Source organism: Mustela putorius, unplaced genomic scaffold (genome assembly GCF_011764305.1).
Source record: "Mustela putorius furo isolate JIRA1106 unplaced genomic scaffold, ASM1176430v1.1 tig00003901_pilon_pilon_pilon, whole genome shotgun sequence".
In the NCBI taxonomy this organism is placed as follows: Eukaryota; Metazoa; Chordata; class Mammalia; order Carnivora; family Mustelidae; genus Mustela; species Mustela putorius.
Window position 1 is genome coordinate 15,213,583 of NW_025422049.1, and position 15,642 is coordinate 15,229,224.

The 15,642-nt window shown below is 40.3% G+C and overlaps 1 protein-coding gene across 2 annotated transcripts in view; it reads right to left on the reverse strand.

Moving 5' to 3' along the window:
- Positions 1–8,615: 8,615 nt before the first annotated feature.
- PAK3 (p21 (RAC1) activated kinase 3) overlaps positions 8,616–15,642 on the reverse strand; it is a 247,269-nt gene continuing 240,242 nt past the window's right edge. For both annotated transcript variants that reach the window (XM_004769077.3, XM_004769075.3), the window contains one exon: positions 8,616–15,618. In XM_004769077.3, coding sequence (XP_004769134.1) covers positions 15,529–15,618 — 90 coding nt within the window. In that variant the 3' untranslated portion in view covers positions 8,616–15,528. The remainder of the gene's footprint in view (positions 15,619–15,642) is intronic.

Consider the following 15,642-nt stretch of genomic DNA (forward strand, 5'->3'; position numbering starts at 1 on the left):
ACTATTCTTTTTTTTTTCTTAAAGATTTTATTTATTCATTGGAGAGAGAGAAAGAGAAAGAAAGAGAAAGAGAGAGGTGGGGTGGGGGGAGGACCAGAAGGAGAGGGAGAGGGATTCTCAAGCAGACTCTATGCTGAATGCAGGGGGATTGATCTCATGACCCTGAGATCATGACTTGAGCCAAAACCAAGAGTCAGACACCTAACTGACTGAGCCACCTAGGCGTCCCTTATCTATTTTTCTATGAGTTTTGTTTTCTTGATAATTTGCACCCTATGTGAAGTGATGTCCCATTATAGTTTTGATTTGCATTTCTCAGATGGACAATAATGCTGAACATCTTTCTATGTGCTTATGGGACTTTGTACATCTTTTTTTTTTTTGGAAAAAAAATGTCTATTTAGATCTGAGACTTCCAATTCCATTCTTCCCTTTCAAAATTGTTTTGGCTATTCAGGGCCACTTACACTTCCATATATATTTTAGAATAAGCTTGCAATTTCTGTAAAGAAGCCTTCTGGGATTTTGCTAAGGACTGCATTTGCATTGCATTTATACATCAGTTTAGGGAATATTGCCATCATATTATTAAATATCACTGAATTTATCATAATGAGCACAGGACATATATTAATTTTTAGATAAAAGTAACACTAATATTATTTATTTACAATATGGTACACTACCCCCTTTGAAGGTCCCCTCTCTCAATGAGAACCCCATATCTCCTTATTGTATTGCTTCTAGTTGGTCCATTAGAGAAGGAAATTAGAACTGGGCCATATCAAAAAAGGGTAGCTCCAATCCTAAGGATTCTTGGTTTTGCAGACTCATTTTTCATGCAGTCTCAAGCTGGACCAGAGTAGAGTAAAACTATCTTTGATTAGGAAGATACTGTTCACCAAGTCTTACACCCTGCATTTCTTCACAACATGGTCTCAATCAATCCTCATAAAAACATTTTACAGGGGTATAACTATTTCAGTTTAATAGATAAAGAAGTGGAATCCTGGGGGTTTCACAGAATTGGATCAAACTCACAGGACAGTTAGGTGTCAGAAGTGGGATTGGAATCAAAGTTGTCATAACTTCGGAGCCTTTGATATGCTCACTGCTCTCATGACCCCAGACCACCGACAGTAAGAAAGCATCTGTCCAAATACTTTTCTAACCCTGCTGCCCAGAGCTGGAACAGGGTTTCTTCTTTCTCTGGACTCTCTTGGAATATTGAGTTGTTGCCAGATGCTCTTTAGAGATGTTGAGAGTCACAAGAAAAGTTCATAGTCTGTGCCAGGGTCCTCATCCAAGTTGACCTGGTCCCTGGCACACTCCATCTTTCTGCAGGAGCTCTACCCAGAGAAGGGCATTACTTATTATTCAGGACTGAACTTATAACCCAGCAACCTTCCTACTTTGGGATTTCAGCACAGACCTTCTCATCTGGTAAATCATTTAGGATGAAGCTCTCAGTGATAATTGTGTAAGAAGATTTTAAATTGTGTAAAAACATTTTACTACCTAGTAGAATATTTCTGTGTTTATGTAGTTTATGTAGACCACTACAGAGTTATTTCCCCAAAATTCTGAACATATCAAACCCATCCAGAAGGCTCATGCCTTCTCAGAGCATCAAAATAAGAGGAGAGTCAGCTTACTTTTGGGGAGGAAGGTTAACCTGCAGCAACAAGAAGGATAAATCCAAACACTGTGGAATGGGGAACTGTATGATTCCCCTGAATGATGCCCACTGTAAAAATGTCTTCTCTTCTTCCTAATCAATTTCTGAGTTCTCAGACACAGAACTAATGACATTCTCGGGCTTATATACGCTTCCTATGGGATTATATCAAGGAAGAGTTTACTTACAGTCACAAACTATACCAATGCTCTTAGCCATTTTTTTTTACTTCCTAGTGGCTTAGGGATCAATAATTTTGATGTCTTGATGTGAATTTCATATGTGGTTCTCATATCTCTCCAGGGATTTTTGATCCAAGATCATGGTTTCTGTTCAGGAAGTATTAGACAAGCTCTTGAACTTTTTTTAAATAAATGATTTTATTTATATATTTGAGAGAAAGAGAGAGGGAATGACTGCGGGATAGGGGCAGTAAAGGGAAAATCAGACTCCCCACTGAGCAGGGAGCCCAATGCAGGGTTCAATCCCAGGACTGTGGGATCATGACCCAAGCTGAAGAAGGATGTTTAACCAATGAGCCACCCAGGTGCCCTGACAAGCTCTTGAACTTTGAATAAGGATCCACATAAAGGGGTTACCCTGAAGAGCAAGAGTTCCATCCTGATGATGGCAGAGAGTCCATGGAAAGGATTTAAAATGGGTTATGACCTAGTCAGATTTACTTGTTAGGAAAAAACCTTTTAGCCACAACATGAATTAGAAGAATGCCAAGAGTGGAAGCTGACTGACCAGTTCCTAAGGGCTTCATTATTTATTTTCCTGGATTGTTGCAATAGTTCCCAGAGGTTGTGAGGGTAAAAAGTAAGGGAGAGTTTAGAATATACTTAACAGAAAGAATCAAGAGAACTTCATAACTGAGAAAAATAGCAGGGATAAATAAGAAGAGGAGAAATTTAAGGATGATGCCTAGGTTTCTGGCATGGGTGGTGATGAGAAAGAGAAGGTAAGGAGAGGATCTGACATGATGAATATGTGATAATGCATTCAATTTGATGCACATTGAGTATCGAATGCTTTTGGGACAAATCAGTACAGATTTCAAGTAGGCAGATGGATTTATTATTAGGGTATGAAGTTAAGAGGAGACATATGGATTAGAGATAATTATTTGGGAGTTATGGTATAGGTGAGAGCTGGAGACATGGGTGTGAATTTTTTTTAAAAGATTTTATTTATTTAGGGCTGAGTGGGTTACGCCTCTGCCTTCAGCTCAGGTCATGATCTCAGGGTCCTGGGATTGAGCCCCGCATCGGGCTCTCTGTTCAACAGGGAGCCTGCTTCCCCCTCTCTCTCTGCCTACCTCTCTGCCTACTTGTGCTCTCTCTCTGCCCAATAAATAAACAAAAAATTTTTAAAAATATATTTTATTTATTTATTTGACACAGAGAGAGAGAGAGAGAGAGAGATCACAAGTAGGCAGAGAGGCGGGCGGGAAGCAGGCTCTCTGCTCAGAGAGCCTGATCCTGATGTAGGGCACCATCCCAGAACCTGGGATCACGACCTGAGCCGAAGGCAGAGGCTTTAACCCACTGAGCCAGCCAGGCGCCCTATGGGTGTGAATTTTAAAAGACCATGAAAGGGGCACCTGGGTGGCTCAGTGGGTTAAGCCTCTGCCCTTGGCTCAGGTGATGATCTCAGGGTCCTGGGATCGAGCCCCACATCGGGCTCTGCTTGGTGGGGAACCTGCTTCCCCCTTCCTCTCTGCCTGCTGCTCTGCCTACTTGTGATCTCTCTCTCTGTCAAATACATAAATAAAGTTTTAAAAAAAGAAAAGACCATGAAGGAATCCTGGGGGACACATACATGTAAAAATGGCTAAAAAGAGGATTCTGGAAAAGGAACTGGAAATTTTGCAAACAGGTGAGAGAATGATGAGTAGAGAGCAGTTACAGAACCAAGAAAAGATAAGAGTTCCAAGAAGAGAGGAACAGCCAGCCACATGGGTGGCTCAAGTCAGTTGAGCCTCCAACTCTTTGCTTTGGCACAGGTAATGATCTCAGGATACCATAATCAAGCCCCATGTTGGGCTCTGCACACAGACAGAGTCTGCTTGTCCCTTTCCCTCCCCCTCAGCTCCTCCTCTGACTCACAGACACACGTGTACATGTTCTCATTCTCTCTCAAATAAATAAATAAAATCTTAAAAAAAAAGAAGAAAGGAAAAGCCAACATTCGCTGAGTCAACTGAGGTTTCTTCAGTGCCTATTCTGTGCCTGGAGATGTTTCAAGGAATCAAAAAAAGGATACTTGCCCCGGTGGAGTTTACATTCAACTGGGAAGAGTTAGACAATGGACAAAATAAACAAACAAGTGGTAAAGTGTGAAAGAATTTGATTGATATTAAGGAAGAAAGGACCAGAGAAAGCATATCAGGAGTTCTGGTCAGGGAAGTGTGGTTGAAATGGGTTAATCAGGGTAGGCGTCATTGAAAAAGAAATATTTGAGAAAATACTTGAAGGAAGTGAGACGTGAGACACGTGGATATCTGAAGGAAGAGTTTTTCAGTTCGAGAGCAGCCATCACAGAGACTCTGCTTGAAATATTTGTGGAATAGTGAGAAACCACTGTGTGTGGAGCTGAATGAGTGAAGGAGAGAATAGGATGGGATAAAAAGGTAAGAGGGTGGTCCACGCCCTGAAAGTAATTAGAAGGATCTTGTCTCTAAGAGGAATGTGGAGCCATTAGAAAGTGTTGATTTATGTTGAATCTCATGTCAAGACTCTAGTTAGGCATGCAAGAGTGTAGAAACAAGAAGACTGGTTGAGAGGCTATTGCAACAATCCAAGAAAGAGATAAAGATGACTTGAATCTGATTGGTAGCAATGAAATTAGTGGGAAGTGATCTGATTTTGTATACATACATACACACACACATGCTCACTCACAGTCATGTAGTTTCTTTTTTTTTTTATAGAAAGAGAGAGATAGTAGGGGGAGGGGCAGAGGGGGAAAGGAAAGAGAGAGAGAAAGAGAGAATCTTAAGCAGGCTCCATGCCCAGTGCAGAGCCAGACTTGGGGCTCGACCTCATGACCTCATGACCCTGAGATCATGACTTGAAACAAAATCAAGAGACAGACACTTAACAGACTGAGCCATCCAGGCGCCCCAATGTAGTTTCTTTTTAATCAGCTTCATTGAAGTATAATTTAGACACAATAAAATTGCCTGATTTTAATTGCACAATTCAATTACGGGTCAACCATGTCTTAGATGGGTGCTATAATGTCTCCTGCTAAAATAAGTTTAAATAGCTGGGTTTTCCCCAAGAGTACTGTCCTAAGGTTTTAAGAGTATTACACAAACTCTTTGGCAATATAAGAAGGGACTTGGTAATTATAAAAACAAAAACTGGTTATTTCAGCCAAAGATGGATGAGGGCTTGAAATACAAATGTCAGGCATGGGCTTGCTTTGCACAGCACAAAACTTCAGCAATACAGAGAGCATAACTGGCTGCTATACCCAGATACAAGCTACTGGTGTTAGTGAGCAAAGATGTCTTGCTTTTGGATATAGATTGGAGAAAAATTGGAATGCATAGTCACTGTCTGCACACTTCAACTAGAACCTGCTCAATCCTATCCTCCACAGGACCAGAAGGTCTCTCATAAAGGCTACGGTGTTATGGAAGAAACATTTCTCTGCGTTTGAATGGCCAACGAAAATTCACTCGGAGTAGTGGCTCCTATTGAAGGTTTTCTGGTTGGCCAGAATTTGTTTTGAAGGCTAATGTTAAGAGCTACCATTTATTGAGCACCTGCTCTATGACCAAATAAAAATTTGATAAGTTAACTTTTTTATTCTTCACCACTTTGTGATGTATTTTTGTCTTCTTTAAAAAAACATGTATTTATTTATCTGAGGTGGGGGGCAGGGTGCAGATAGAATCCCAAGCTGACGCCCCACTGAGTGAGACTCCAAAGCAGGGCTTAATTTCAGGACCCTGAGATCATGGTCTGAGTAAAAATCAAGAGTCAGTCATTGAACTGACTGAGCCACCCAAGTACCCTTATTTTTGTCCTCTTTTCATAATTGAACTTAATGCTTAGAGAGAAGTGAAATATAGTTCTAGCTCTGAAACCTAATCCCCTATGAGCCTAAGGGGGATCCATCATTTAAGAGATTCACATGACATAATAGCACATGACTGATTTCTTGCTGAGGCAAGAGCAAAAGAGGTGGTGGGAGCCAGGATGGAACTTTTTGGGTACAGGGTTATGATTCTACTAAGAATGATGATTTTACTCTCATTATTTTATTTTTGGTGGGAAAACCTGCTGCCCAGAGACTTCTTCTATGGGGGCAGGAAGTAGGAGGCCTGAAGATTTAGGAAGCTGATATAATATGTAGCTAGATTGAAATGGGAACTATTAAAAACACAACTTGGTATCCCAAGTCATTTTGCAGCAAACTTGAATGGAACCAGCACCAACGCAATGTTAGGGAGTGATGACGGGAGCTTCATGAAGGGGCTCTGAGTGGTGCTGAGGAATGGGGGCAGTGCTGGTGAGCCCAAAATGACTACCCTGTCTATGGACAGGGAGACAAATGGGGTAAACCTATCAGAGAGGGCCACCATGTATACTCTAGTCAATAGGTAATTAAGGGAAAGTCCCTGGACCTGTGTCCATATGTTGGCAGACAGAAGTAAATATCATCTTGCGCAGGGCTTATTCTTTTACTCGATAGACACTTAGAGGCTGAAAAGCCGAACCTGTACTTGGCCTGAATCCTACAGCTGTCTCAGGGGTAACCAAGTACCATGAGGTTGACAAGGTACCAACCAGGAATCCTGGTTGACTAGGAGCAACAGGATTTGGAAGTTATTCATTACAAGGTGGTGGTGGGGGGGCAGGGCAGAAGGCTCCTTCAATTGTGATGCCCAAATGGTGAAGGAAAAGTTGGTGGTAAACCCGAGGATCTGAGAAAGTGAGGAAAACTGAAATGTGTCTATGCCATCTTAACAAATCATTAAGCCTATGACCATGTGCCGAGCCTTGCTTTTACCATCAGAGGAATAGTGATTCCTGAAAGGTCTAGTACAACCGACATTGTGCCTCGCATAGTGTAGATATTAGTGCAGATGACATCAAACCTAAGGTTTCTTTAATAACTTATAAAAAGCTATCGTTGAGATACCATTTGATGGAGGGCCTAAGGTAGGTGTTAATAACGCTCACACTTATACAGATAATGAGTTAGGAAAGATCACAGGAATGTACCATGGAGCTAAAAAAAAGGGGGTTTCTTTGACCCTGGAATCGATGCTTTTGCTACTCCTATGAACACTAATAAAAGGGGAATGTTCTAGATTACAGAACCAGAGGCTAACTCTGGTATCCATCCACATGCCTATGACATTGGTAAACACATGAGTCCAAGTAGAATCCATGTAACTCTGCCATGGGAGAGGCATCATTCACAGAATTGAAAAATTCATAAACATAGCTTCTGGCATGAACCTCTTGAGACTGTCTTCTAATTTGGGAAACCAAAGCTTTTACTGTTCAGGATTTGGCAATATGGGTCTGCACACTATGCTGTATTTATATTGTTTTGATGTTCGATGGGTTAGTGTTGGTAAGACTGGTGGTCACACACAGGATCCAGATAGTATTTATCCAAGAGGGTTAGAAGACTCCAAATTATAAACGAACAAGATTGGACAAGATCATTTTTTCCAGTCAGGTACTATGAAAGAAATATCCTGAAAGCAGATTATGACATATGCACTTTTGCTTCAGGTAAAAAAATTACCAAACACGACACACCTAATATCAGAAAAGAAACATTGCTGAAGGCAGCAATGGACCAGTAACACTGGGGATAAAAATCTTCCTGAATGGGAACAGTTCAGTAATTCCGGCTCTCTACTTGAATGCTAGGGGAGTGACTGTATCATTTTAAGTGATTAAAAATTTTTTTGAATTATGTCATACAACCACTTAAATATGAATGGGATTTTAACTGCCATTGCTAATGTCTGCTCAAAAATTTAGAAAAAGGATGTGGAAAGTGCAGTGGAGTTAATCATTCGTGCCCTATTGCAGGGTTTCAGGACACAATGTCAAGAGCCTTTTTCTGTACTGTAGCATGGTAAGAACATGGCACCCCCTCCTGTATTTTAAAGTACAGCAATTCAGTTTTGTCTGCTGTAAAGTTAAAAGTTGTTTCTTGTCAAGTATTTTATTCTCATGTGACACCATAGGCTGATGAGCCAACTGACACCCTATGGGGAAGAACTCATAAGCAATGACAGTTGAGTTCCCAGCATTCCCAGTGAGGCCTCAGAAGTGCCTAGAAGAGAGAGTGGGCAGTCTTACTACCCAAATTGAAATGAAGTTGGGGAGCAACTTCTTGATACCAAAGCGATTGATAGCTGGTGGTGGAGGTGGGTTAGGGTACAATATCCCTCCCACATCCTACCTACTTGCCATGATCTCTGAAATGTGACGATGGAGGTATCATGTAGTCCATTGTTTTTCTTATTGGAAATTTTATCAAGATCATCGAAGAGCCACATGCAGTTGTAAGAACTAACATAGAGAGATCCTGTGCACATTTTATCCATCTCTCCCGCTAATGGTAGCAGAGTCTGTTACTTTTAACTTTGTGGGAATGTATATCCTTTGGAAGGATATACAAGTAAGACGAGACTCCTCTAGTTACAACATTCACTCCAAGCTGAGCCACTTGGGAGAACACAGGAACTTACAAGCGCGATTCCAAGTAAAAACCATGTTCTGAGCTATTCCATGGGACACCCTATGGAACCCCCCTGAGTTACTTAGTGGCAGAATCCACAGGATGTTTCCTGCTTGGCTTATGAAGGCTGGGCATTTCCCCATGAGCTTGTAAAGCAGCCAGTGCCAAGGGTGTGGGCAGGATGGTGAAAGAACAGAGAAGCACCAGTTTGTTGATGTTTGTCATTTTTATTTGCAATACTTTAGGTCCAAGTTTCAAATTGCAATATTTTTACACTCAAGACACAGTCATGCACAATCCATATTTCAATTTTCTATTGCTTCAACCACAATTTAAAATAACGATATTGGAAACAAAAGTCCTTAAAAAAAGTCAGAAGCTGAGGTCAGAAGGATGGGACCACACCATCAGCAGGTCTACAAAAGAAATAACTTACTGAAAAAAATCAAACAAACAAAAAGACCATAAATACCTTTAATTCAAAGTTACAGAAGAATTTCACTACACATGGGTTTACAGGGAACACATTTGAACAAAAGTAATACACAACCAAATGAGATACAACTCTGATAAAAAATGAAAATATAGATCCTCCTCAACTTGTTTTGTCTGGATATCATGAATATAATCCCAGTAGACATCAGTTCCCTGTGATCAGACTCCTCCCAGCTGATGCCCCGAGATTTAAAACTCAACCCACACTAATGGTTATAGGATTCTGTGAAAGGTCTTATCATCACTAATGAATATAGTATATGCGGGTCCATAAAGCACACCACACACAAGCACACACACTGAACTTGAATTTCGCACTCAGGGCTGGTTGGCACTCTGCTAGCAGGCATGGCATTGGGACTAACTGACTTCCAGTGTACCCTCTCTCCAGCAATGTAGTCCTACAACTGGCCGATCACCATGGAGTTGTCATCAGAAACGCTATCTTTGGTTCCCAACAAGTGGATTTGTCAACACTCCTCAATGCTAATAACATGCACTTCTATTTTCATTTCTTTCTCTGCAACCTGCAAGTGCTTATGTTCGCTCTCAATAGTCCCAGCCGTTTAAATGCATGGGTTCTGCCATCTTGTGCCATTCACAAAGTAAAGTCTACAAAGCCCAGCATCACTTCATAGGAAAAGAGAGGCCCTAACATAGTTTCGTTCTAGCAAGTGTGACAGTGTATTTCTGTTCTAGTAGCAAATACTGGCCACAGCTTAATGAAAACCAGACTACATACAGAGCATATGGAAAATAGAAACTGGGAACACACCACAGAAAAAAGACATTAAAACAACAACAAAACAAAACAACTGTGAGGATTGGGAAGGCTGCCACAAGTTTTATCAACATTCCCTAGTGTTATGTTCATTTACTTGAGGGTTATTTCCACCCCCCTCATCATCTTACATGTTTCTATTATTTAGCGGCAACACAAGAAACCCAGGCTTAAGCATGCGATATTTGCCATCCATCACTATAGCAGGCTGGATTTGTAAGGCAAGCTTCGGTACCAGAAAAGGATAGAACTTGTGGAAAGACCTCAAATGTCATCTTGCCCAATACCCTTATTTTACAGATGAAGGAACAGCTATGAAAAGTGAGCAAAAAAATAATTAAATAATAAAATTAAATAAACATATAAATATATTTCATTACTTAAAAAAAGAAATGGAAGTGACATTACAAACAAACTCAGTGTCAATTTTAGTGGAGTTCTGGTTCAGAAAAACAGCTATCCATGACATTTTGGAGGCAATTAGGATAATTTCAATATGTATCAGACATTGAAAGTTATTATGAAATTTTTATTAATTTTCTTGGGTATAGTAATAGTATTGTGATTATATAGAGAACATTCCTTGAATTCTCAAATATTTGTTGAAGGAAGATTGAAGGATGAAGTGTCATGATGTCTACCACTGAGTATCATATGTTTTAGCAAGACAATGTATCCATGTGTGGAAATAAATTGAGAAAAGTGTTTTAATGTAAAAAAAAAAAAAAGTGAGCAACAGACCCTATATTAGAATCCAGGTCTCCTTGTTCCTAGTCTCATACTCCTTCCACTTTGTCTGCCAGCTTCTTTATAATTGTTGATTTCCTCTCAGGTACTAAACCGCGTGAACACGGTACCTCCCTCACTGCTGGTTGCAGTCACCTGATGGCAGCTTCCAAGGAAACTCTGAGAGCACTAACCAGTTTCTATCAGTTTATCCTGCAAGTCTGACTGTACTACATGGCAGGAAATGCTACTTGTAACGTAGGCTTGCACATGGAAGTATGCACATGGAGATGCTAGCTACATTCCCGCATTTGCAGATTCAGTGAGATATTGTGTAATATCAAGCAGACATCCCAATGCATGAGGAGTTGGGTAATATTCATTTGGTCAGTAAAGGGTCAGAAAAGGAGTGAGACAATTAAAGCTAACCAACAGAAAGGATTATATTGGAACCAAATCTCTTATGAAAAATTCTTTCTTAGGAAAAATATTTCCATTTCTTCCAAGGTACCATGTCTTTCCTTCCCAAGCCACATGCAAATATGTGTTCAGAATTGCATGTAAAGTTCACTTGAAATCCCAGGCCTATTAGATCATCCATTTACAAATGCTGAGTTTCAGTCCTCTTGCTCTTGCTCAGAGACTGGGAGAAGCTTGTATCACTGGCCATGCCTGTGTATACCTGAATATCAACTGCAAGTAGCTCAGAAAAGGACCATGAAGATTTGAGTGGGGAAGGCAGGGATCAGAACTCCTGGAAGCATTTTTATGTTGAGGATGGTCAATGAAAAGTGGGTTCTCCAGGTATAAAGTCGGCTCTTGGGGAAAGTGAGTAACATCTGAGACCGCTATCTCATTATAAAACTCATCACCTACAATTACTTTGGTGAGTTAGAGAAAAATTCCTCTCTTGGGATAGATGGTCTCCCTCTTGCTCTTTAAAAACGACAGTAGTCACTGCTCACAACCTATAAATCAGGTGACATGAAAAGCACATGGAGGCCATCTCCGGCCAAAGCTAACAGGAACTGAAGCCCAACAGACAAAGGTGGCTCAAAATATTTGTCTTCATGTTTTCACAGTTAGCTTTTAATTGCAAGTCATAACTTCTATTGAAATCAAAGGGACTTGCCCACTGGTCACTAACAGGAGAACCCTACCTGAATGATACAAGACAAGGACATGGTGGGAGCTAGGGGATTCATCCTTCTCTGCTTCTAAAATTCAACCTGAAAATCTGCTAACATGAGCCAGAGGGGGGATGCCCGAACCAGATGTTTTCAAGGGGGTGAATAAAATGTCATCCCACCCAATCTACAGTAACCTAAACAGAAATCTCCTTGCCACGCCCAAGTGAAAGGCGGCCACTTTTAAAGCAGAAGGATGTGTCGGGAGTTCGAAAAGCAACATCTCCCTAGGTTCCACTTAGAGATAAGAGTCCCCTAAGAAAGCATGTGCCATACCTGAGTGTGTGCCAACCTCAGCACCCAGGCAAATATGAAGGCTATGGAATTAATTGTAACTAGCAAATATCTGTGCCCTGCATGCTCTGGGCTCTGGCCAGAAGACATCTGCTTCTGGTGTCTTCTCTATGTCTCTATAGCCCCCTTTCTGCTGTTTATTTATTATAAAGCAATATGATAACAACACCAAATGAAATTTTAAGAGGAAAAAAAATGTTTTTGCATAATTCCACCACCCTAACACAACTGATTTCAACAACCTGTGTTCCCAGTCTTTGTCCGTTATGCGCACTTAGTTTGACAAAGTTGTAATCCCTGTTTATGTTATTTAAAAGTGATCTGATAGATTCTGAGAACTGGCAGCCTCATTAGAAATAACCCACTGAGCAAAGGAATATAGTTATTTACACGATCTTTGAGCTGAGAAATAACCTTTATAGACAAACATCTCAAACTATCAAAAACAGTTATACAGAAGACAGGAAGCAATTTCATATTTCTTTTTCTTTTAGCAATGGAATGTGCTTCATAGGGGAGGGATAGATGTGGGGGATCAGGTGGTTAAAACTCAACATTGGGGGTGCAATCCACAAGCCTGAAGAAATCTGAGTAACACAATTAAAGAATAAATACTTGAGTTAAATCTTCTTACATGACTTGGCCAACCAGTAGCCAAAACGGAACATGGACACACAAATATTTACAGTGACACATAGACGAGATCAGCAAGAACGAAGTCATTACCCAGCATGGTGACTGATTTGAGGGGATTGTGTCATCCAAAAAAATCCTTGTGGGATCATGACAACGTACCGGATCCTTGCTACAACATGAATGTTCTTTCTTAAATAAATAATCTCTACTGTGCTTCTCACCCTTCCCTGACTTTCCCACTGCCCTATCCCTATCTCAGGACATTTTGGAATCAACATTCCACAAAGTGCCCTCATTATCTCTGGGCACCCTAGCAACTTTAAAGATCTGGAGAGACTCATCTGTGTCAAGATGAGCTTAAAAAAAAAATCCAGAGAAAGGGAATAAACGATTAACCACCTGGAGTCCAAGTTGTTCAAGTGTACCCAATATGAATCCTTCACCACCATTTTGGCAGGAGAAACAGCTTCTCACTAATACTTATTAGAAATATACAAAACTCTCCAACATGGGGGAGGGGCTTTAGAAGCTGTTCTCATTTAAAAATTACATAGATACAAATCTTTAAGGATAAATCCTACTGCACTATATTACCATAGAATCTTGGTACAATGGGGATATGGTGAAGAAGTCTCTGGCTCCTCATTGTTAATATGCAAAACTGAAGGCATCAAAGAGCAACCATTTTTCTGGAACACTGCTCCAGGTCTCTCCCTGCCAAAAAGGCCTTTTTGACATAAGGGTCACTAATCAAAAACTAGGTTCTCCTGACAAGCTTTGTGGTTATCTCCACTGGCAAGGTGGAGTTAGTGTACTGAATTCTATTCACACCCCAGGTATTATTTCATCGAATTCCCTGGCACTAGGAATGAAACATTAAAAAAATATTTAACTTTAAATGAAATAAAAACTAAGGCCTCTCTCTCTCTCTCTCTCTCTCTCTCTCATTAGAACAGTGAGGCATTAAAAATTTCAGGCCCAACTACCTTTTTGCAAAGTAGAACACAGCATGCTTCAAATGAATGTTGCCATTTAATTTTTTTTTCCCATCTGTTTTCTTTCACTGTGGATGTTTTCTGGGGGGGGGGGGGTCAAGTTCCTCTCAACTTTTATCATCAAAAAAAAAAAAAGAAAATAGGAAATCCACCAGTGGTGCCATTTCCTAAACATAAACACGTGTACTGTATGGTTAGCAGAAACTCTTTAAAGAAACTGCTTGCATTTTAAGGAATGGATGGATGGTTAGATGGACAGATGTACCTTAGCAGAGAAGAAGAGAGGCCCAGGCCATTGATCTCTTTCTCTCTCTTGCTGAATGTAGATATGTTCTTATTCAGATTCTCGTATGTTACAAATCAAGAAGCCTTCTATCGCATCAACTGTCAGCTTCTCCAAGGCTTAGAGAGGCTACTTTGCAGAATTTACAAAAGTGAAAATACATTTAAAGAGAAGCTTATCCTTTTTCTATGCAGCCACCCTCCAGATATTTTTCTGCTCTCAGAAGATTCAGGAAGTGCCAACCATTAGATTTTTAATAAGTATATACATGGTTGGACTGCTACTTCTTGAGATCTATGAGTACAAACCCTAATTATTTTTTACTGGAGAATTTCCAGATCTGTCTGAACATGTTTTTGAAATTCAAAAGCTCAGAGGATGATGGCTGACCATGCTATATCCTGAAATAGAAATCAGTGAGACAGAGGGAAAATGGGAGCAAATACTTGGAGCCAAATGTTGACTGGGATATAGTTTTCACAGACCTCTCATTCCTGACAGGGCCGAATACTTACAAAATCTCTGTTCTCCAGGTCTTTTAAGATATTTAAAAAATGTTATAACATGTCACATGATTCTGATCATAAGCAAATGTTGGCTAATGGGTCTATGTCTTCCTAATGTGCCTATTTGACAATGCCTATGTCCCACAAGCACAAGAGAGGACTAAATTAGGTCTCTTGATTTTTGTTTCTTTCTGTCCAACAAAGATCTCAGTATTGCACACTCCTCTTGCATTCCTTTTAGTTCCCAGAGAAAGTCCCAGCTTTAAGAATGGTTTCTCCTATCAGGGTTTCCAAGGTTGAGGACCTGGACTCACCCAATAGGAAGGCCATAAGTTTCAGTGTGTCCTTTGTCAGGCATCACAAAGATGAACAAGCTGGTTTACAGAAATGATACGTCAACTATCTTAAGCATCGTCATGAAAATGTGACAGGATCTCACCATTTGAGCATTATTTGGGTGGACAGTTTTTAAAAGCCCTTCCTGAACATACATATTCCTCTCTGCTTTTGGAAAAATGCCTGAAAAGAAACCTTTTCCAATACAAATGCAGAAAAACAGGTACACAAACCAAGCCACCACTATAGAAGAAGAATAAAAAATTGCAACTCTATTAGGGGCATGGACTTCCACATGTTCACACAGTACTTGCTCTGGGGTATTTTTTGTTTGTTTGTTTCATTTTGTTTTTTGTGGTTTTTTTTTTGGTTTTGTTTTTGCTTTTTGCTTTTTGCTTTCTTTTTAAAAAAAAAAGTTTTGACATTTTTTTTTCTGGACATCTAATGACAATGCAAGTGAAAAACATCACATTAGGTAAGGAGTTTTGAAGGAGGTTCAAATGCAAGAGGGACTACTCTCTAACTTAAAAACGAACACGACACTATGAAGAGGGAGTGTGCATCTTTGAGAAACCCTTTTTTTCTTCAAAGTGAATGCACAAAACGAGGGGATTCACTACTGGCTCTTTCGCTTCACGGTAGAAGGGACCACTTGACGGCCACTTCGACATTGCTGCCCTGGTCGGGCTGCGATTCAGGCTTACAAATAAATTACATAATCTGAGGGAGTAGGAAAAAGGGTTATAAGAAGTTTCTATTCATTTGAAAGTTAAAGATCCCCGCCCCCCACCCCAGTTGACTGTCTTTTCTTCCATCTTTTCCTGCAGCAGAGTTTCAGTTCAGTCTTACTCAGGAGGGAGATGGTGTGGGGTAAGGCTCGCAGTCCTAGCGGCTGCTGTTCTTAATTGCTTCTTTTGCAGCGATAATCAGAGGAGTCAGGCTGGAGAGAGGCTTGGCTAATTTTAAAAATGGATGCTACAAAAGGAAAAAAAAAAAGAA